Below are 23203 nucleotides of genomic sequence, written 5' to 3'. Positions count from 1 at the left end.
AGCAGACGTGCCCACACCTTTGCAAACTCCTGGATAACAATCACTCTCATGCATGTAAACCTCCAAACACACTGACAGGTTCTACCCACAGAGAGATGCATCCGGACACCCAAGTTGTAACTCTGCGCTGGAAGTTTTTCCAAACCGACTCCGAAGGGAGAGTGCCGCTCTGCAGGCCTGCCCACGTGACCGGGAGGAAGGCGCTCCGGCTAGTGACGGGATGGAAAAAGTATGCCTGGGGCAGGCGCCGAGGGGGTTGCTGTCGCCGCGGGAGGCGGAGACGCGGAGCACAGCCGACCACTTGCTTAGTCGCCCCGGACGCTCCTGGACGTGGCCCGCGGCAGCCAGGGTGAGTGTCCGCCCGCTGCCCGCGGAACGTGCGGGCGGGGAGGGCGGGGAGGGGAGGATACGCGGTGCTGTAGGAGGAGGTGGGAGGGGGACGCCTGCGAGCGCTCTCTCTTTGCAGGCCAGGTAGCCGGGGGATTCCTAGCTCTCGACCTCCGCCTTCTGAATTATAACATGAATTAACATTTATTGAGCACTCGCCAGGCTCTGTGCTCAGTGGTTTACCTGTTGATCGTAACAGCGCTGCCATTTATTGAGCGCCTATTTTGTGCCAGGCCCTGCCAGCCCTCTGCGTGTGCTGTTTCATTTCCATGACAACAGGTTACCCCCGTCTGCACACGAGGAACCAGGCTCAGAGTTGTTAATGAGCTGCTCAGGGTTGCACAGCTAGTAACCGGTGGTAAAGGGGCTTGAACCCTGGTAAGTCTGAGTCCAAAACCTGAGCTAACAATCAGTTAACATTTATCCAGTGCATTATCTCATTTACTCTTCACAGTATTTGTTTAATTAAATACATTATACAGATGAGCAAACTGAGCTCCAAAGGTACTGAACAGCAAACTGAGATTTGCACCCGGTTCTTCATAACTCTCTTCGCTCTCCCTCCTCCTCCAAACTGCTTGTCTGCAAGCTTTGTCTTCTTTTTTTTCTTTGCTCATACTTCTCCATCCCCACCGCCACTGCCCATTCTCTGCGATCTTCCTCTGTTCTTTTACCACGAAATTCTCTTGCCTAAAACCCTTCAAGAGTCACCCCCTTAGACTGGCCGTCTCCCAGAGACCCTGCGTCCCGGCCATGTGAACCAGCACTTTGCAACCGCGATGTCTGAAGACCCATGCGCAGGTAGCATTGTTTGAAGGCTGTCCCCTCCCATCTCCATTTCTGCCCTCCTGTCTGCACAGTTCTCCTCCGACTTATCCTCTTGTCTGGTCATCATATCCATTATGCCCACTTTCCACCGCCAGCTTGTCAGACCCTCCACCTTGGCAGAGAATCACTACTGCCCTCCCTTCTAACACACCAAGTGCACCGCGAGGCGGTTTCTTCCCAAATGTCTGACTTCTCCCATCCCTTCGCAGGGACACCAACCTTGCCTGTCTTCTAATCCTTAAACATTAGTGTTACCTTTTGTTATAAATGACCTAAAACTAAGAATACTCATGGCAAGACAGTTCAGAAAGGTAGAAAGTGAAAAGTAAACGCCCACACACCCCTCCCTAATTCTGAAAGGTAACCTCTTCGACAAGATGCTGTGTCCTTTCAGAAATTTCATCTATATTTGTGTGCATCTAATCTTTTTTTAACTCAAGGAGAATCATACTTTACATTCCATGCTGCAACTTGCTTTTTTCACGTTGTGTATCTTGGCCATCTTTCCATATCGGCATATATAGACCTGCTTTGCTCTTACAATGGTGTCGTAGTGTGTCCTTGTACCGGTGATTCGAGATTTCTTTCACAAATCTGGGGTCATCATTGAAGCTACTCTGCCTCCATCAAATATTCAGCAAAGTCCCCAAGAAGTTACTTCCTTCTCTGTAAATGCCTCCATTCTGCCCTACCATGCTGTACCTTCTCTCATCGTTGTCCGCTGAGTGGACATAGACAACTGAACCCTCTTTCCCAAAGCCCCTGCTCTGCTGCCTCCTACTCCCAAATGTCTTCATCAGGTAAGAGTCCCTGCAGACACTCACAGTTTCGCACACTCCTTCCTGCAGGGCCAAGGCCTCCAGCCTGGCTTTGCCTCCAGGAGATGCACTCCTGCACAAACAGGACTCCTGCTCGTCAAGTTCTAGTCCAGGTTTACTTCTGAAAGGAGTTTGATGCCGAATCTTTTTTCAAGGAAATAATCCTTCTTGGGATTTGTGCATTTCTGTAAATGGCTTATTTCTACCACACACACACGCACAGCTGCCATGTTAAGGCTTTGTGGACATGAGCCCCGGGCCCTGAGTTAACAGGCCTGGGTTCCATCCCAGCTTTGACCTGGGAAAAATGACTTCACTTTTCTGAACTGTTTTCTCTCCTGCCACATGGGGATGATAATATCTTTTAACTTCTCCCGTCATATCTCTCCTTGTTTTCACGTATTATTGTTATATCAGGAGAACATTATTGTTACTGAGTGCTTCCTGTGGGCTGGTTACTGCATTATCTCATTTAATACTCATAGTTACTTTAAAAGGGAGGTACAGGCAACCAAATTTCTCAGGGTGACATTCCTAAAGACCTCAAATCATTCAAGCGGGTATCATTCAAAACTCACCTGCCGAAGGATGGCAGTATTTCTGTTCATATGTTAGAATAGAGCTGTCTCGTGTGGCTATAGCATAAATACAGTTTACAATTTATAATTCATACTGCCTTGCAAGGTCCTTGACAAATTTTCACACATAAGGTGAAACCATAAATATTTTTGTAGCATGAGACTTCAAATTCAAATGATTCAAATATGACCATACAGTATTGTTTTTTTCTCATTTTACAGATAAGGAAACTGAGGCTTAGAGAGGTTCAATAATTTGACAAAGGTCAAACAGCTAGAAAATGATTCTTAACCATTTCTTAACCACCAGACCATCTCTCTGCTTCTTAAAGGCCTATCTTGTGTCAGACCTTTAGAGTTATCTCAAATGTCCGTCAGGGTCTGACCAGAAGTGACTCCATGAAGACCAGCAAGCCCAGGGAAGTCAAGGAAAAGCTAGCCTTTTCTCTCCTGCCCGACAGAGTTCAGACTTTGTTCCTCTCCCTCAGTTCCTGGATCCCTTCTATATCATTCCAAGGGGTCATCTAACCCCCAAATTTCCTTTCCCTGCCTTCAGCGTGGTCCTGGCTGTCCTCTGAGAGACAGCCTGTTACAAAGAGAAAGGAGGAGCGAGGTGTGCTTTCTCTCCCAGTCACACAGGTGTGCCAGGCTGGACCCTCCGTATAACCAGATGCTGTGCCCTATAAGAGTGGCACCCACACATTTTCATTTCAGATCCCAGTGTCTGGCCTCAAAGGTAACATGAATAAGCAACACCATTTATTGGGCATCCTTGTGAAGCCATGGTGCCAAGCACCGGCACACACGATGTCCCATTTGGCCCCCTGTCACTTGCCAAGCTAAGCACTGTCCTATCGGACTCACGTGTCTTTGTATTATGGAACATGAACACGCCAGGTGGCTCACGGGTGTGGGGCCTCAGTAAGACTCCCTTTTGGTAGCAACCGACAGAGACACAACTCAAACTAGCTTATGTGAAAATGGAGAATTGATTAGGAGACTACAGAGGCCTCTACCTGAAACACCACGGGACGCACAGAGGGAGCTCAGAACTGTTTTTCATGAGCTCAACTGCAGTTGGTGACAATTACAATTTTAAACAGTGTCTAAACTTTTGCATCATGTTTTACTTCCAACATCCATTATCTTGCTTGATTCTAAGGACAAGAAAATAATGAAATAATGCATAATAATAGGTAATGCTTTTTATACCTCTTACCATGTGCCAAACCTTTTTCCAGGAACATTATGTATTGTTGTAGCCACCTTCTCAGATGGATACTGTTACTGTCGTCCCCATTTTGGAGAGGAGAAGGCTGAGGGAGAGAGAGTAAGTAATTTGTAAAAGGCCCCACAGATAGTTGGTGGAATTTCAAGTCAAGCATCTATGCTTAGAGCTGGTCCAATAGCTGCCATGTGAAATGAGCCCTTGAAATGTGGCCGGCCTGAAGTAACATGTGCTTCCAGTGGTAAATACACACCAGGCTTCGAAGACTTAGTACTAAGTAAAGAATGTAAAGTGTCTCTCATTAATCATTTTTACATTGATTACATGTTGTGATGATGTTATTTGAGACCTAGTAGACTAAACAACATACCTTAGTAAAATTCGTTTCACCTGCTTTTCTTTCTAACCTTTTGCACATGGCAATAAGGCCATTTAAAATGACGTATGTGGCCTCACATCATATGCCGGTTGGACAGCGCTATTCAAACGTGCTCCCCAGCCCTCTGATCTGCCACTTGGAGGCTGACTGTCAGGAGAAGCTGGATACCTGGCTCTGAATACCTTCGGGCCTCGTCCCTCCCCCAACACCCGCTAGATCCTTCTTTCTCGCTGCAGTGCTGGGCACGTCCGAAGCTTGATGGCTTTGGCCTCAACCACCCCAAAGCCTGACTGTGGCCCTCGCAGCTGAGGTCCAATGAGAAGCAGCCCAGGGCCCAGATGATACGTTTGCTGGCTTCTAAGGATCTGGGATGTTAATACCGTGACCACCAGGCTGACTTCTGGGTGCTTTCAGCAGCGCCGCTGAGACAAACCCCACAAGGTCCTGGCGCCTGAGGCCTCATTAGGTCATGGTTTGGCCTTGCATCTCTTTTTCTAGAATGAGCCAGAAATAGAGGGTGGAAGAAAGAAAACAGTAGACCAGATATTTCCTGGAGCCTGTTGGCAGATGGGTCCAATGATTTCTAATGCTCTGTTTTTAGACTCTGGATGCTGGAGTGTTTCCAAATGGGCATCAATTTGGAGTTCCCAGGAAAGGGGACCGTTGGGCGAGCCCCGAGTGAGTCACTGCAGCCAGCCCCTCTCTCCTGCAATTGGTTTCTCTCGGCTCTTCAGAGAAGCCAGAGAGGGCTGTTCCCAATTTTCTTCCTGGAATTCAAGGAGGGTGTGGAGTGTTTTTCATTATAGAATTTGCACTCCCATCAAAGTCAGTTTTTAGCGAAGTTCATCTACAAGCAAGCCCTGCCCCATTCCTTCCCTTTTAACTCCAAACACCCAGAGAATTGCCCAGTTGGGTCAGATTTTTGTGTCCTCCCCTACCCAGAACGAGGCCTCCGGTGAAACGATCCAGGGGCACCTAGTATGAGGTCAGGGTTGTGTGCTGTGAGTAGTTCCGCTGCAGTTGGCGGCAATTACAATTGTAAACAAGGCTCTAGTTTGTGTATCACGCTTTGCTTTCAACATCCATTATCTTGTTTGATTCTCAGAACAACTCTGTGAGGCAGGTAGGGTGAGTGTTACCTCCATTTTAAAAGGGAGGAGTGAGGAAACCGACACCCACATAAGAAGAAATGACTTTTCTACAGTCACATGACCAGTAAGTTACAAAAATAGGACAGGGACCCACATCTTCTGAATCCAAGTCCAGTCACCTCACTAGGTTTCCCTCAGTAGCCACATGTGGCTTTGTCATCCACGCACTTGCTGAAATCCTTTTGATCCCGTTGCTCTTTTGTTATGAGTAGCCATTTCATTTAAGGCTGGAACAACCACCAGTGTGAGCTGAGCTCGTACTGCATGCAGGGCAGGCGCTGTGCTAGGCTCTGGTGACATACCAGGGAGCCAGACCCGTAGGGCATCTGCTTTCCTGGACCTTCCACTTCAGGGCAAGGACACGGTTCACGACTCAAGAAACAAATAAATATATAACCACAACTTGGGCCAAGTGCTTTGAAAGGAAGACCAGGGTGGTCTGAGCCTTTAAACAGGGGTGGGTGGGTTATTTGATATCCTGTCCTGGGCCAGGCCTCTCTGAGGGGAGGATATTAGACCTGAGACTAGAAGGATGAGGAGGGAGCCAATTAGCATTCGGGGGCGTTTTAGGCAGAGTTCTGTCCCATTGCTGAGCATCTACTGTGTCACACACTGGACTAGACGCTTTGAATACATTATCTCATTATTCCTACACAAACTCCACGAAGTAGGTATACTATTTCCATTGTATAGCTGAGGAAAGTAAGTGGCTGGGTTTCTCATGTTTCTTCATCACTGAGTTAAACAGACCCTACCTATCAGTGTATCACAGCCAGATAACCAACTGGTCAAATTGATTTGAGCATAATTCACATCTTCTAATCTCCAAGGAGAGATTGTTCAGAACTCAGTGTCAGCAGCCTTGCTCAAGGTGCAGACAAGCGTCTCCAGAGTTTCTACTGACAGACCAAGTTTGGGTAGAGTCAGCGAGAGACCGATGTCCCAGTTCGGGCCCCTCTCACATCACAGTCTGGGTGGAAGGCCTTTGGGAAGGAACCCGGGGGCCATGTCCTGAGAGCCAGCGGCAGAGGGAGGAGGAAGACGGAGGCTCCTTCCTCGACAGTGGACTTCAGGCAGGGCCCTTTACCTCCCACCGTTTTCCTGGAACACGTGTAGTTTTGAATCCTTAGCTGCTTAACTGAGGGATGAGGCCCAGGGGTTGGGCAAATTAAAACCAGACTACAGAACTGCATCCAAGTTTGGCACCTCATGATTCCATTTTGGGGGTTTAACCAACTAACATTTTTTTTCCCCTTCCGCAGGGAGACTTCCCATTTCAACTCACATCAGAAAGGACAATTTAGGAACTCAGTTTATTTTAAAAGGTGAGGAAGGACTAGTACTTTTTTTGTCTGATCAGTTAGACAGATATTTATGGAGCACCTGCTATATGTAAAATCCTCTGCAAACCCCCTCCCAACCCCTGCCGAGTAGGGGTGGGGGCCCTGTGCTCTCGGAGGTCAAAAGCAGGGAGGGGTTAGATCTGGTTTGGGTTAGGGGGAAAAAAAAAAAAAAAAACAGGAAGGGAGAAAACTTATTTAAATCCAAGAGGATCAGGGCCTTTTTGGATTTAGGCCACTGCACTGTCTTCCCTTTGCTGTGGATTTTCTTGAGGACAGACGCTGGGTCTCAAACACTCACTAATGAAGCAAGTGTTTCTTGAACACCCACTGTGTGCAAGGAAGTTGGATGCCCAGGGGACAGAGCAGGGCAGTTGTGGTCCCTGCTCCCATGGGGCTTCCATTTTCGTGGGACACAACTGGGAGAGGCAACAGGCCCAAGTAAGCAGGTGAGCAGGCAAATATGGTGAATACAGGTGAGCTTGCAAGGGCTGGAAAGACAGAAACAAGATGCTGGGGTCCAAAGGGAGAGCTGTCTGAGAGGGTACATCAGGGAAGTGCTTGGAAGAAGTGACATTTAAGCTGAAACACAAGAACAAAGAGCCAGCACGCCAAGAGGGTGGAGCCCCTGGGTTTCAGGCAGAGGGGCAGAAAGGAACTTAGCCTGAAGGAGAAGGGAGCGCTGGGCAGGAGGGGCTGGGGTTAGGGTGGTGCCAGGGGGGCAGGTCGTTTTGTGCCTTGTGGACCATGTCAGAGGCTCTGAAATTTGCTATTTGCAGCCAGCAGCCACTGGAGTGAGATCCTCCAGGAAGTGACGTGGCTGAGTTATGTTTTTAAAGGAGCCCTCTGGCTTCAACGTGGAGAGCGCATGTTGGGCACGGAGGGCGGGGGAGCAAGAGATCAGGGAGGAGGCTCTTGCAGGATCCCAGCAAGGAATGAGCTGATGGGCTAGGGGTATGCTCTGTGCACCCCGGTATTTTCGTATTTTGGTTGAGCCCCTGGGAACACACTGTTAACACTCCAAAGGCGCCTGCAGAGGAGAGTCAGGGCCCAGGAGGCTACCCCACAGGGCCCCCCATCATCTTGGCTAAGCGAAGTACAGGCCTCTCAAAGAACAGGAGGTTTTCTTCAAGCATCGGTTTACTCAAGTATCCTGAGGGGGAGAAAAAGCATCATTTTTACATTTTCAAAGTTGTGTGTGTGTAATGACAACACAGAATATCAAAGAAATCTCTCATGCTCTGTGCAGCTTTGCCACGTACTTCCAGGCCTCTTATGTAATTCGGGATATTTAGGAGGAAAAATCAAAGAAACGCTGACATAATGGAAAGCATTTGGGCATTAGGGTCAGCCAAACCCAAGTTCAAATATAACTTCTGCCGCGAACTAATTGTGTAAACATGAGCGAAGTAGCCTCTCTTCAGTTTCCTCTTCTACGAAAGAGGAAAAAATAGCAGGGGATGGGAGTAAGGTGCAGTGGGTTACGTGTGGTCTGCAGAGCCCCTTAGACACGGGTTCGAATGCGATCCCCACTGCTTTAATATGTGCCTTTTCGGTAAATCATTTGACTTCTTAGAGCTTCTGTCTCTTCCCCTGAAAAATGGAACAATTAAGTTGACTCCCTTCCCAGGGTTTATTGTAAGCTTCAAACAAAAGAATTCAGGGAAAGAGCAGCACACAGTGCCTGGGATGGTGTAGGGGTTCAGTGCATCGGTTTGCCTCTGCCTCAGAGCCCCTGTCTATAACTGAAGGGGTTGGATTAGACCATTCCTTGCGGCCCTCCCCAGTTTGTGATTCTGAATTTATTTAAAAGACCCTGGAGGCGTTAATCTATCTGGATTCCTTGGTGCCTTGGCACCCCACCCCCAGGTTTTCTCACCACCTTGGTGTGGAGAGTAGGCTGGGGAACCAAACCCGGGAGGGGTGGGGGCACAGGTTGGGAGCAGGGCTATTTGGAGCCTTGTTTTCCTTGGAGGTGCCTTGGGGGCAAGGACTCTCCTCTCCCTCCCTCTAGATTTGGAATCAGAATCTATGCTCCCTGCCTTTATTTCCAAAACAGTTCCTGGCTCGGGCTGCGGGAACTTCTCCGCTCCAGCTCTGAGAAATCCCTTGCTCCCTGCGTGTTCCAGAACCCTGCTCCTCCACCCTTCCACTGGGGCCTGCCCTGGGCCAGCTGTCACTGAGCGCGACCCCTATGGTCCAAAGGGGCTGGTGCGAGGCAGACTTGGGCTGAGAGCAGAGCCTCCTCCCTCTTACCAGGCCTGTGTGGCTGACAGTGGAGACCAGGGGAGGGCGCGGTAAACGGAAAGGGATGATCCCCTCTCTCCTTTCATCACGCTGTCTCTCTTTCCTGCCTGTCTTCATCTAGCCGTTCACAGGACTTTCACCTGCCTTGGACACTCGTTCCTGCTCCCTTCTTCCCTCTCCACATCGTCCAAAATGTTTGCAGATTGCACCTTTCCAATTGCAAACCTGCTTTAAGAATTCAGTTTCTTTTCTAGGGCTCCAGAACTGTCGCAGCTCACAAGCCACACCAACCAGTTTTCCAAGACTCTCATCAAGTAGGCAAGGGAGGAGATCTCCATTCCCGGGGCCTGGGCTGTGTCTAGGGCACCATGTTCCAAAAGTACATCATGTGTGTAACACTTCCATGGGGAGCATATGTGACACCAGGGGCTGCAGCTTTAGTTTTGCCTCCCTCTGCCGCTTTATAATTTAGCCACTGGTAACCCACTCCCAGGTAATCCATCTTCCTTGATCTTCATTTAAAGGTGAGAGTTACTTCTGTCCCCCAGTGAAGGTGCAGGTGCAAAGCTGGCAGAGCCATCTGCTCCCTTTCTCAACTCACCTCTTTCCAGGTGGAAGGAAGGAGAGAAAGGACAGGTAAGGGGACAGACAGCAGGAGGGTTCTTCCATGTTTCAAGACTGGGACAGAGACTAACCTTCCCTGCCTCTCTGTGCCTGGCTAATAATGAAGCTGCCTCTTTCGTGGGGGCCTTTTCCTGGCTCCTTGGGATTTCCCATATTGGCCCTATGACTGAATGGCCCTGGGGCCAGCCATGCACATTTTTTATCGCTGCCATGTCCAAGCCTCGTCCTCAGTTTCTGGTTTTCAGGTGTCAACCCCTCATGGTTATCATTGCTCACTCTCTGTCAGGATGCCTCTGTCCCAGGCCAGCTCCACTGTGGAATGTCTGGCGCCCCCCATCTACCAAGCAGGGCCAGAAGGCTCACAGCCCCCTTCCCAGGCAGCAACAGTGAGCTCTCTTTCCCCGTCCACCCAGGCAGACAGCCAGTCTCTTGCCTTCTCTCTTCCTCACACAGGCCTCAGGTGCATGTTCACTCTTCCTTCCCTTCCCCGCGACAGGGGTTACATTTTTTTAAATCTTTGATCTGACAAGAGTGCCAGGAGTGACACAAGGAGCTCCTAAACGGTTCCTTTGTCAATCCTTCACTTTGGCCTGATTTTGGTTCTCAATTTGGTATGTAGCATCTCGTGTCCTGGTGCCCAGGCAGAAACTTTGATTTTAAGCCCGTCAAACACTCACCCACTGTCTTTCATTGCACCATCTTCCAAGGACCTGATCCCCGGAACTGTGCCTCCGTGCAAGTCTCTTTCCTCACATAGTTCCACAGGCCTTCCTTCCATCTCCGCAGAGGCTCTGCCTCAGGGCCTTGCCGCCGTATTCCTGTCTGGGGGTTTCCAAGGTCTGCGTGCATGTGTGTGGGGGCTTGACCGAGGTTCCTTTAGAATGGATGTGCAGTGACAGAGAGTGGTCCTCGTTAAAAAGGGAGGCTAGAGATGGGTGTGGAGACATTAAAGATACGCTGTGCCCAGACTGGAACTGTTTGTTCTGGACTTAATCAGGATTGAAGAAACTAGAAAGAAAATAACTTAGTTACTATATGATGTGATAATATATTGAGCAATAACTGGTACTGAATCATCTCTGTCTGTGTAGGGGCACCCCTAGGACACTTACCTACAGAAACCCTCTGAGTTTCAGAGAAGGAGAGTGACTTGTCCAAAGTCACGCTGTTGGTGAGCATCAGGGCTGAAAGTGGAACAGACCCCACGTCTCAGGTCACTGCAGTGCTGTGACCCCCACCTCCCTGGCGGAGAAACCTAGTTTTTCCTCCTCTTCATTGGTTCCCAGTGTTAACAATTCTGAAGAGGCCAGGAGGAGAGGTGCGGTCAGCCTGTTTCCCAGAGGTGGCCCACAGGTCTGGACAGGCTCCTAGGCCCAGGACAAAGCAGAGTGTGATGGGAAGGGAGGCTGAGGACCCAGGAGGGAAATGTGAGCTGGCAGGGCCACCGCTGGAGCAGAGTTTCTGCCCTGCCCCCAGCATCGTAGATGGGGGGAGGGGCCCCGGTAGCTTAAGGCTGTGTGGGAAGAGTGACACCAGCAAAGCTTCATATCTGGAAAGAGGAAAGACTGGAGAGTGAAAGGCTCAGCATCAGAGGGGAGGGCGCCTTGGCGACCATCTAGTCTAGTAGTTGTCAAAGGGGGTCCTGGACCACCCCCAGCAGCATCACTCGGACACTTAATAATAATGCAAATCCAAATCCATCGTCTTCTTGGGGGGCGGGGATGGGACCCAGCACTCTGGGTCTGAACAAGCCCTCCAGGACAGTCTGATGCACGCACAAGTGTGGGAACCAACCCCTTACTGTGCAGGTAGGGAGCCTGCTGCCCAGAGAGGGGGAAAGGGCTTGCCTAAAGTCACACAGCAGTGACCACTGAGGAGCTCATCCCCGCGGCAGGAAGCCGTACCTGAACCGTCCGCTTTCTGGCTTCATTCTCAGGGGAGAGGCTGTTGATTACAAAGTGACTGAGCCAGTGTGTTCAGAGATTTTTGGACAGGCCACTTGTTCCTGGCTTCTGCGTCTGCACAGCGAGGGCCAGGGACTGGAGCCCTCCGGGCATGGAACACTAGTGTTGCTGCGAGCATGCTGTTGCTGCCACCAGCCTTAGGGACACAATGTCCAATTAAGACATACGGAGACTTGCAAAGTCTCCAAACTATTACTTCCCTACCTCCTTCCTAGGAAGCTATTGCAGGATATATGTCACCAAAAGGAGGGAGTAAAAAATAATAATAAATTTTTTTTTAAGAAAAGAGAAAGACATGGGATTCATAAAACAGATATAACAGAGGAGAGAGGCAAAGAGAATCACCACAATGATTATAAAGGTGGATCCTGGGGGGACAAGTGTCTGGCATGTTTAAGGATTGGAGGAGGAGAATGGAGGTTTCCAGACTTATGCCTTCAGGAAAATAAATGGAACTGATAGATTATCTGATATATTTGATACTATAGTTAATCATGACATTTAACACTAAGCAAATGAAAGAATAAAAGTTATTAATACCTCCAGTAAGAAAAGTGTGTACAAAAAGAAAGTGTATCTATAGGACAGTGCTTAGCTTAACAGTAAACAATACTCTTATAATAGTTCAAAGAGTGAATTTTGATTAAGTCAAAAACTATATTGGAACTCCATGAAGGAGATGAAATAGGGGCCGAGTGAGTGGTGGAAGAGACCTGAATCCTCATCTTTCATAGTAAGATTCAAAATGTAATATCTAAAATCGATAAATCAAAAGAATTAGTAGAAGCATATCGTCTTTTAATGGAAGTAAATACCCAGAAAAATAGCCCAAAGAGTTTGGGGCAGGGGGTTGAGGTTAAGGATGGGTAGGAGATCACAGTTTTTCATTGTAAGCCTTATAGTATCATTTGACTTTGTAAACAACATGAGTGTATTGTTTCAATTAATACTTTTCACTTAAAAAAATAATAAAGGGGGGAGGCGTTGCTCAGGTTTGGGGCCCCATCACTCAGAACGGAAGCTTCACTTCTCCTCACCTGCTGATGTGCTACCCCAAGTCACCTGGGAGAAGCAGCCTAGTTGCCAGTCACCACCTACAGTTTGAAGTATTTCTGCCCTCGTAGCTTTCCATTGGCGCCACATATTTGAGGAAAACCATGGATGGTTTCTCTGTGTCCACAGCGCCCCCCCAGTCAGCTGTCACTGGGCTGTAAGTCCTGCCACTGCAGAGGATGGCGGTGTGAGGATGGCTGCCTCACCCCCAAGGCCCCTCCAAAGTATACTCTGAGCCCACAACTCAGCTCATCCAAATATGTACCCAAGACACGATGGCACTGCCCACCTACTTGTACGTGATGTAGGAGAAAGCAGGAGCCACAGCTAAAACTGAGTCTGTCTCAGCTGCCACCTCCTCCCCTGGCACCTCTCTGACTGACCACAGTCTGCTCAGCGATGGGACTCACTGCTCACAGCTCTCTTGCCTCCCACAGGTGAACGCCATGATCCCCTGGGTGCTCTTGGCCTGTGCGCTCCCTTGTGCGGCGGACCCTCTGCTTGGTGCCTTCGCCCGCAGAGAAGGGCTCCCGAAGGGCTCCCCTCAGCTTGTCTGCAGCCTGCCTGGCCCCCAGGGCCCGCCCGGCCCCCCGGGAGTCCCAGGGCCCTCAGGAATGGTGGGAAGAATGGGCTTTCCCGGCAAAGATGGCCAGGATGGCCAGGACGGAGACCGGGGAGACATCGGAGAGGAAGGTAAGAGGCCCAGTGCCTGCCCCTCCTGTTTCTACCTGGGGTGGCAGCATCTGGCCCAGAGGGGGCTTGTGAAGTTGTGAAAACTTGTATTAATCCTATCTGATGATGAACAAAATTAACATGTTCTCCTGAAAGGAACGGTGGGTGGTAAAGCTTGTGTTCCTGCCCCAGCTGCAACGTTGATTTGCTGAGTAACGAACGTTGGGGCAAGTTTCCTGAAATATTCTTCAGAGCTCTGTTGGTTGCAAGTGACAGAAACCCAATTTATAGCCCCAAATGGAATTTATTGGCTTGAGCTTTAGGAGTGTCTGGGTCCAGGAGCTCAAATATTGTTGTCAAGGCCCTGCTTCTCTCTGTGTGTTGGTTTTGTTCTCACAACTTTCTCGCTGGAAATTCTGAAATAACTACTGGTGGGCTCAAGCCTTCCTCCTCAGGACATAATCCATAGAGCAAAGCTCAGGATAACTTATCCTCCTTGATCAAATGTACATCCTGGACCAGTCCCTTTGACCATGGAGGTGAGGTACCACCATTTGCCAGGACTGGGTCATGTGCCCACCCCTGGGTGTGTGTGTGTGGGTGGGTGATGAGGACAGTTGGTCACTGATTGACAGCCTCACTGGGACCCCATGAAACAGCGAAGTGCTGCTCCCGGAAGAAGGGATGCCAGGCAGCCAGCAGATACGGGAGATTGTATACTCTCGGCAGGCTCTCTCAGCCTTGACTCTCCTTATGTCTCTGAATTCTCACCCCAGTTAACCAGATCCTTTCCAGTGTCAGCAATATCCCAAAGTGTACACTTTAAGCAGTAGGGAAATCATCGTAACTTTTATTTGTGTGGCATTTTAACACTGACAAAGCATGATGCCATTTCCTGACCACAGTGGTAAACTCAGGTCTGGACATTTGCTCCACTTGGGACCAGCCAGAGCTTTCCCTGACATTCACCTTAGGGGTCTCGGGGCGGGAGGGCGGGGATGGAGGGTATCTCTGCTATGGACTTTTACCCCTTGATCAAGAGTTATGAGGATGTAGACTTGGGGCTGCTTTGGGCCACCTCTCGTGCCACGTATTGAGTCTCTGCTGAGCATTCAGCCAATATAGCCAGGAAGGCAGAGTTGAGAGATAGACAGTCCTGACATGTGTAACCCAGACAAAGCCTTGTCACCTTGAGCCCAGTCATAGTACAGGACAACATCCAAACACCCACCCACCCCTGACAGACACATACAAATCCATCTCCAGGAAGGTCTTGAAAAGTAAAGTCAGCTTTTCCTGAAGTTTCTCAGAAAAGTAACCAAGAAGGAAACACATCACATAACACATGGTAGAACCTTCCCAATAAGCTTCCTTGTTTGTCTTCCTCAAAAACTTAAATCCAAAACGTCTGTGTCTTTACTCCTCCACATCTCTCAACCCCTTCTCCCACCTTTTGTTTATTTTCATTTTTCCAAGGAACAGCTTTGTGACCTTTCTTAGTTTTATTTTCCCCCATTCCTTGTATTTATTTTTCATTTTATGAGTAACACACAAATACGTTTTCACTGTAATATACTCAAACAACACAAATAAAGCAACAGTCCTCCTTAATTCCTACCCCTTCTTGTCCTCCCCTCATCCTCCAGAGGTAACCACTGATAACTAGTTAACTGTGTATTCTTCCTGGCCTTTTTCTATGTGTTTACATATGGGTATAATAATACCAGGCATTGCCGGGCACTTAGTGTAAGCACTCTGCCCCTGAAAATTACATGTTCAGTGAGAAAATACTATTTGGGAATCTATTCCCCAATTACTTAAAATAGGAAAAATTTAAATGCATTACATGTTAACCCAAAACTCTAAAACACAGTAAAACGCCTACATGTATACATGTAAGAGCAAAGTACCTTGTTAGGATGTAAAATGCTTACATGACTTTCTGATTACCCCATTCACATGGTAGCTACCAAAGAGTTGCCCTGTGTACAATGATGCTAAAATGTTCTTTAGCACCAGCAACCGTCAGAAGCAGGCTCCTTGATTGACATTCAGCACGCTTTTCAAAACATCTATAGCCGATTTTGCCAGCCTATCAATTGTCCCAATTTTACAGTTGTTTGGATGTCACTCAGATCTTCACCTGTACTATGTTTTGTTTAAAATGTTGTACTGAGTTTAGGGGACATGAACGTAAATCTTTCCTATATAATCATTGGCCAAAAATGTTGTATTGAGAGAAATGCTCATTTTATGAAATATGGGTATTAAAAACCAAGAGGCGTTGTTGGATGGGAAGTGTTCTGCAGGATATGCCGAGAGTATTTAGCCACTATTGACTATGGGCCAGGCATTCTTCTATGCACTTAAATGGGGATAGAAATAGGTAGCATTTCCTTTGAACAAAAATAGGTTCTGTCACCTGGTTGTTCCTCTTAACAGCGTATTTTAGAGAAGTTTTCCTACAGTGCCCATAAATCTGCCTCAGTTTTAAAAACTCTTGCATAGAATTGCACATCATGGATGGACGATAATTTTTTCCTCATTTCCCCTGGGATGGGCATTTAGTTCTGAGTGTTTGCTATTGCGAGCACCGCTGCACTAAATACCCTTCACATGTGGGCAGGAATTTGGGGCACTAGGCAGGGATTTCACTAAGATCAATGTTTTGAGATCAAGAGGCTTCTTCCAATGCTGTTCTCAACCCAATACCCCTTGAAAGATTGGTCTGGTAAACAAACTAGACTCTTTCTTAGAAGGCAGGAAAAGGGGAGGGTGTGCATTGGTACAGGTTGTTTTTGCCCTGATTCACAATGATTCTGGAAGGTAAGTATCACCATTCCCATTTTCTCGGTAAGACTGGGAGAAGTATCCCAGGTTATCCCATGAGGACTTGTACTCATTTTTGTGTGACTCCAAAGCCTCTGTTCTTCCCATTACCTGAAGGCTTGTGCTCCAAGAATGAAGAGCCAAGGCCCACTGCCTCTGCCCGGTTTTCTGAGGGCCCCTCCGTAACAACAGCTGCTCTGTCTTCCAGGTCCACCTGGCCGGACAGGTAACCGGGGAAAGCCAGGACCAAAGGGCAAAGCCGGGGCCATTGGGCGGGCTGGCCCTCGAGGCCCCAAGGGGGTGAGTGGTGCCCCGGGGAAGCACGGCACACCAGGCAAGAAGGGGCCCAAGGGCAAGAAGGGGGAGCCGGGCCTCCCGGGCCCTTGCAGCTGCAGCAGTAGCCACGCCAGGTCGGCCTTCTCCGTGGCAGTGACCAAGAGCTACCCACGGGAGCGGCTGCCCATCAAGTTTGACAAGATCCTGATGAACGAAGGCGGCCACTACAATGCGTCCAGCGGCAAGTTCGTCTGCAGCGTGCCTGGGATCTACTACTTCACATACGACATCACGCTGGCCAACAAGCACCTGGCCATCGGCCTGGTGCACAACGGCCAGTACCGCATCCGGACCTTCGACGCCAACACAGGCAACCACGATGTGGCCTCGGGCTCCACAATCCTGGCTCTCAAGCAGGATGACGAGGTCTGGCTGCAGATCTTCTACTCAGAGCAGAACGGGCTCTTCTACGACCCTTACTGGACCGACAGCCTCTTCACAGGCTTTCTCATCTACGCCGACCAGGACGACCCCAACGAGGTGTAGCCAGGCCAGCACTGGGTCTCCATGGAGGGAACAAGCTCCCGCACTTGGGCTTACAGACCAAGACCCCCGAACTGTCTGCTGGGGGCTGGCTGTTGGGAGCTTCCACACTCAGGCCTACCTCCTCGGCCCCTGGTTCCCCATCATTAAATCCAAGCTTTTTTTATTCATCCTGCCTTCTATCCATGCACTGATTTTCTTTTTTAGTATTTACTGTGTGACAGGCACTATGCTACACTCTGGAAGCTGCCACGGTGAACAAGACAGACAGAGGCTCTGTCCTCGTGGAGCTGACATTCTAATGAGAGATACACTTTACAAGTAAACAAACAAATAATGTAATTATTGTGCCAGGATGGAAATGCACATGCCATGGTCAAGAGTAATCAGAATAACAGGAGGCAGGGAAGAGGTGGAATTTTTTTTTTTAGATTCCATCTTTTTAGGTTTACTCACATACAGTGAAGTCTATGAATCTTAAATGGGCAGCTCAGTGAATTTTTACATATGTGCACACCTTGTAACCTCCATGTAGATCAAAAACAGAATATTTTCAGCCCCACCAACTCCCCAAAGCTCTCTTAAGTCCCCTCCAAGTCAGTACCAGGAAGAGGTTAATTTTTAAGCTAAGCACTGAAGCAGGAGAGAGATCAATGCAGAGGTGTGTGGGGGTGGGGGAAGAGGTAGGAGTCCTGGCAGAAGGGGCTGCAAGTGTAAAGGCCTTGACTTTGGAAAGAGCTTGGCACATCTGAGAACCTGATCTGAAGGCCAGAGAGATGCAGTGAAGTGACGAAGGAGACAGGAGGTGTAAGGCACGAGGCTGGAAGATTATACAGTACCTCACAGAGTTCATTCAGCTCAAGAAAGCTTATCAGAATGCAAGAGCGAGCATGACACGAATATAGGGGTAAGCCTGAATATGCTCCCTGCATGAGTCAAGTCAGTCCTACACTTAAGCACTTTATTACTAGTATTTACAAATCACCTGCAGGCCCACTTCTCAATCAGTGAGCTACACCAGGTTACCCACATGCCTGAGAACCACAGCGCTAAGACAGCAGAAATGGGTAGCATATAAATGAATCTGGCTGCCGCCCCAGGGGTTTCCAATGTGCAGGGATCTGAGGGACATAAGAAACCACAGTACAAAGGGCTGGTGTAGAGGGCCCCACAGGTCCATTGCTGGAGAGAACTTTCTGATGGAGCCACAGTTCCCTGGTAGATTGCCCTCACTGAACTCTAGCTGGAAAGGAGAGGCCAGTGGGTCCCTCAGGAACAGGGAACACTGCCTGGAGTGGTCCTGGAAGGGGTGGCACCCTTCATCAATAAGATGGGTTTATTTAAAATAGCTACATTCTCATTGGGCCACGGAAGTATGGGGTTGGGATGGGTCTGAGAAACCAAGGAAGGGGTTTGCGACCCAAACAGATTAATGTGTGGGTCGGGGTCCTGCCTGGCACCCCTGTGGGAAGGGGTTAGCTTTTCAGCTTGAGTGGCACCTTCGTGAATAGTTTTATTTATTTACTTATTTACCTTTTTTAGGGTCATCTTTAATCACTTCCTTTTTCTTCACACTGGGACGGAGGCATTCGTGACTAGTTTTATTTGTTTGTTTGTTTATTCATTTATTTATTTACCTTTTTTAGGGTCACTTCCTTTTTATTTACCTTTTTTAGGGTCACTTCCTTTTTCTTCCCACTGGGATAGAGGCATTTGAAGGCAGTGGACTTAACTCTTTGTAGCCTGGATAATAAATCCAGCCTGAGCAAGATGGGCAGGACCCTGAAGCTCTGTGGTCGCCACTTCTGGGCCTGACCTAAACGCATGTCCCCTTGGCACCCTACCAGGGAATCCCCAGAGAGGGATAGGGCTGTTGGAAGGGGATACTCACGACTCATTATGGGGTGTGTGGGGGGGCAGATGGAGGCAGAGACTCTCCAGGACCTAGGGCTGGGGTCTTATCTTCTTTGGATGTGGTCCTGGGCTGCTGGAGGTGGGGAGATGGGAGGGCTGGGTTAGTGGTCGGTGGGCAGAAGCAGGTGACACCGTTCAGGGGGTCTCTGGTCGCCAGCTGACAGCACGGATGAAGGCTGGTTTATCCCTGAACACTACCGAGGGTGGCTGCTTCCTTGGTGAACCGCCGGAGTTTTCAGGCAGATGATGCAGGATGAAGGCCCACAAGAGGAAGCTGATCCAAGCCAGTGGCCTTCCCAGGGACACCAGGCACCAGACGCTTGCTATGGCCTCAGCAAACAGGACCCGTCTTTAGGCCTTCACATTTGTAGGCATTGATGAAAACCCAGAACCCAGTGCATCTTTGTGCGGTAAAATTGCCCTTGACCCCGGGGTCTTTTCTCATAAGTGATACACTTTGAAAGGCAGTGTTATCAAAGATCAACAAAGCTAGACACTAGTTAAAGTGGTAGGGTCAGATTTTAATCAGTAATGGACGATTGCAATAGTACATTGGGAATATATAACATACAAATATGTATAAATTGCAATAATATATAAGGAAAAGAGTCCAACATGAACTGAGCTCACCTCGTACAGAGGTGACTGAGTGTTTTAAAGGGAGCAGGAGGGACTAAGGAGAGGAGGAGAGTGGGGGTTCTGGAAAGTTAGGGAAGTGAAAAAATTATAAAAAAACAAGAAGGGGGATTGGTTCATGTGAAACCCAAGTGTGTTTGCTAAACGACACTTATCAACATCAGGCTCGTCCCCTCCCACAGAGACTGGGCCGCTGGCACTATCTTCAGACATTTGCTGGAACAGACAGTACATTCTTCCGATTGGCTTGAGTTTTTCAGGCAGCCCCTTTAAGGGGGGCTGAGGTCATCCTCAGGATGTTGCCTTGAGCTGTTAGAAACTATGTTAGTGTTTGTTCAAGTCTTTATAAGCCAAGGTGGATGGGCCTAGCCAAGAAGACGGCTCAGAGGAGCCTGGCTAGAGTTTGAGCAAGGAGAGTCTTTGTCACCGCCCGTTTCTGGAGAAAGCCTGGAGAATCTGCAGCTCTGATTATTATGGTGCACAGAGCACCCAGCCCTCTGTCCTAACACACCCGCCTGGCCCTTGCTGGGCCTCTTGGCTCATGACAAATGAGTGGCAGGAGGTTGGGGGAGTGGGGGGTTGCAAGCCATATATTTGAGGTGGGGGAGGTCTTCCAGTGCTGACTTCTGGATTAGAACTATGACCAGGGGGAGGAAAATGAGTCACTCACCTCAGGCACAAAATTTAGAGGGTACCCAAAACCTCAGTAATCAACATAAAAAATATTTTAATGTATTATTTTAATAAATCAAAACTAACGCAAGAAAACACTGTGATTAACAAAAGATCAAAATTTTAAATAAAGATGAGATCGGACAGTGCTGGGATTAGGGTGAGATGAGGGAGGCCTAATCCACAGCATTGGACCCCAGGGCGGCCAGGCCATGGAGATGGCAAGTCTCTTTTCTTCACTTCCTGCCTGTCATCTTCACTCATTCCACCAGAGGGAGCATGTCTACTACACAAATCTCTGGTCCTGAGGCCCAGAGGCTGGAAGATCTGCCCTGGTCTGCTCTTCAGGCTGTTTTATAGATTCAGAGCTAAAGATACAAAAAGAGAGAGAGAGAGAGGGAGGGAGGGAGGGAGGGAGGGAGAGAGAGAGACTGGTCCATCGTTTTATGTGACCATGACTTTCCACTGGGGAAAAGAAAAAATAAAAACACAAGGGCAGCACATCTTCCTAGCATTTTCAGTTAAAGGGATTTCATGTGCATTCTAAATTGCAGAGACAGCTGGTCATAGTGCAGAAATATAGCAGTTGTCTGCGAAACAGGAAATCTGGGTTCCAGTCCTAGCTCTGTCTTCAGATTCCTTGGATGGCTTTGGCCAAGTCATTTCATGTCTGATGGCCTCAGTTTCCCTACCTATAAAATGAAGCGTTGGGTCAGATGATCTCAGAATCCACTCTGGCACTCAACATTTATGTTTCTGTCTCTAAAGCAGAGCCAAGAAAAGAGCCTGAAATTCCTGGAACATAAATAAAACAGCTGGATGAATCAGGCCAGCATGTTCTGAAGCGTTGAACTTTGACATTTGGCCCTTTGCTTTCACTGAAGACAAATTGCTCTTATTAGGTTCCCTGAGCTGGAATAGAAATCATGACTCACTTCTACGGAGCATTAACCATATGCTGGGTTTTACAGGTATTGTCTCTTTTCAGCTTCTCAGCACCCCTGTGAGCAGCTACTATGATCACTCCCCACTCCCTGCTTTAGAGGCAGAAACCTAAAAAGAAATTCTCAGAAAGGGCCCGGAGATGGCTACGGGCAAATGGCTTTGCTTTTTAAAAGACATTTTTCATCTACTTTATAATTTTGCTTCAAGTTGGCCCTGATTTCACACAAGAAGGAAGAGTTCAGTTTATTTGCGTTGATGCCCTTGTAAGCTTGCAATAGCCATGCATCCCCCACCCTCCAGTGGTTTTCAAGCTGAGGCCAATCATTATCCAAAATGGCCTCCTAGTATGAAAAGTCCATATTCCACTTGGGACTCCCTTATCCCTTAAAACTCATTAATGTATGAGCTTAATTACATGGAGATCAAGGGCCTCGGAGGTGAAAGGCTAACTAGGGCATTAAATCCTGAACCTCTTCTCAGCTGCCCCTTACTTAGCAGAGCTGTATGCGCAAATCGCTCTTGAAAAGCTCCCCAGCCCCAGTTTGAGTCCCATTCCAGGCATCATACAACCAGAACCTGTTTGGAGGAGGGTGGAGAGGATGTGATGGGCCACCTTCTATAGATAATGAAGAGGAGGGGAAAGTGGGAGTCCTGAGGTACCTGCCCACCCCTGCAGGATGGTCCTGGGGTGGAGGCCGCCAGTGGCTTTGTGATGCTCTAGAGGGCAGAACTTGAATGATTGGTTGACTTTATCAAGAGGCCAATTTAGGCCAGTTTATTTGTGCAATAAATATTTATTAAACCTCAACTACGTGCCACGCACTGAGTTAGGCATTGGGAATACTGGAATGAGCAAAACCTACATATGGTCTCTGTCCTCCTGGAGCTTAGAGTGGAGCACAGGTGACAGACATTGGACAAATAACCACACAAATAGATGTAAAATGTCAGCTGTGACGTGGTGCCATGGCAAGTTGAGGATTTGTCCTGGAAAGAATGCACTAGTGGTAGAGTGGCAACAAAAGTGAATACTGCAGGGTGCGTGAGCCCAGGAAGCAGGGTGGGGAAGCTGTTCCAGGGGTGAGGCCCAATGGTGGGACAAAATATGGCAGGTGGGGGGTTCGAAGAAGCCCCCTCTCCCACATCGTGGGGGAAAAGGGTGCAAGATGAGAAGATGAGGGGGCACAGCCCAGACCTTGAAGGTTGATAGGTCAAACTAAAGACACTGTCTTGACCCTGAGAATCATGGAAAACCAGAGTGATTTTAAGTGGGCAGGTGACATAAGAAGATGGGTGCTGCGAAAAATCACTCTTACAGGGATAAGAACATTTCAACTCCACCTGAAGAAGTGCTTCCTGATACAATGCTTGCCCTTGAGAAAGTATTAACAGTAAACACTTATTGGCCTCTTACTAGGCATAAACCACTGTGCCACATGCTCTTCATAGATTATTACATTTAGGCCTGAGAACAACATATCAGGTAGGTGTATTTGCAATGATGCACTTTTTCCAGGTGAGGGAACAGAGGCTCAGAAAGCTGAGTGAGGTCACTGAGTTGGTGAAGTTGCAGAGAAGAAGCTCAAACCCTGGTCTCTCTGGCCCTGAAGGTCCCACGCAGAATGACTGCACCACCAGAAGCTGCAAAGGACCACAGCCCTGGTCCTCGGCCTTCGCTGCACACTGGAATCACCTGGCTGGGGTACTAAAATTTGAATTCTGCCCTCAACGAGATTCTGATGCAATGAGCCTAGAGTGCAGCCTGGGTCTTGGGAATTTTTGGAAACTCCCCATGTGAGTCTGTTGTGTAGCCAGGCTGAGACCCACTGGCCTGCAGCCTAGAAAACCACTAGGGAGGGCTGTTGTAGCAGAGAGGCATCTTTCTGGCTGGACTCAGTGACCTCGAGTTCCCTTCCTGCTTGGATAGTCAGTGATTTTTATGATTCACCAGTTCTGCTGCCAGAAGCCTTTCCCCCAAGGTCACTGGGTTTCTGGAACTGACAGATGGAGGCTGAGGGACCTGGGTAACAACACATTGGCTCTAATGGCTGGGCCAGGAGAGCCAAGTCCTCAAGGTTGCATCTCCAGGCCCTGCCAGCCTCCTTCCCACTGGCTCAGC

At 48.6% G+C, this 23203-nt stretch overlaps 1 protein-coding gene across 5 annotated transcripts; it reads left to right on the top strand.

Moving 5' to 3' along the window:
• Positions 1-107: 107 nt before the first annotated feature.
• On the top strand, positions 108-17087 carry C1QTNF2 (C1q and TNF related 2). 5 transcript variants are annotated; one of them, XM_074313865.1, is made up of 5 exons: positions 279-349; positions 6632-6694; positions 9211-9270; positions 13035-13290; positions 16307-17087. In XM_074313865.1, exons 4-5 carry the CDS (start codon positions 13044-13046, stop codon positions 16918-16920), a joined length of 861 nt encoding a protein of 286 aa, XP_074169966.1. In that variant the 5' UTR covers positions 279-349; positions 6632-6694; positions 9211-9270; positions 13035-13043; the 3' UTR covers positions 16921-17087. The 5 variants fall into 5 exon arrangements, with proteins under 5 accessions (XP_074169965.1, XP_019595632.2, XP_074169966.1 ...); XM_074313864.1 differs by lacking the exon at positions 6632-6694 and having other exon boundaries at positions 108-349; XM_019740082.2 differs by lacking the exon at positions 9211-9270 and having other exon boundaries at positions 297-349.
• The last annotated feature ends 6116 nt before the right edge of the window (positions 17088-23203 follow it).

This window comes from Rhinolophus sinicus, linkage group LG10, assembly GCF_036562045.2.
Source record: "Rhinolophus sinicus isolate RSC01 linkage group LG10, ASM3656204v1, whole genome shotgun sequence".
NCBI lineage: Eukaryota > Metazoa > Chordata > Mammalia > Chiroptera > Rhinolophidae > Rhinolophus > Rhinolophus sinicus.
The sequence above is the reverse complement of the archived record's forward strand: the minus strand, read 5'-3'. Positions and strand labels throughout refer to the sequence as shown.

What these genes read in the sequence shown, in the direction of transcription:
- C1QTNF2 (XM_074313864.1), top strand. Translation starts at nt 221, where the DNA reads ATGGAAAAAGTATGCCTGGGGCAGGCGCCGAGGGGGTTGCTGTCGCCG. An exon ending in CGTGGCCCGCGGCAGCCAGG is followed by an intron (nt 350 to 9,210) that starts GTGAGTGTCCGC and finishes TTTCTTTTCTAG; the next exon opens with GGCTCCAGAACTGTCGCAGC. An exon ending in TTTTCCAAGACTCTCATCAA is followed by an intron (nt 9,271 to 13,034) that starts GTAGGCAAGGGA and finishes TGCCTCCCACAG; the next exon opens with GTGAACGCCATGATCCCCTG.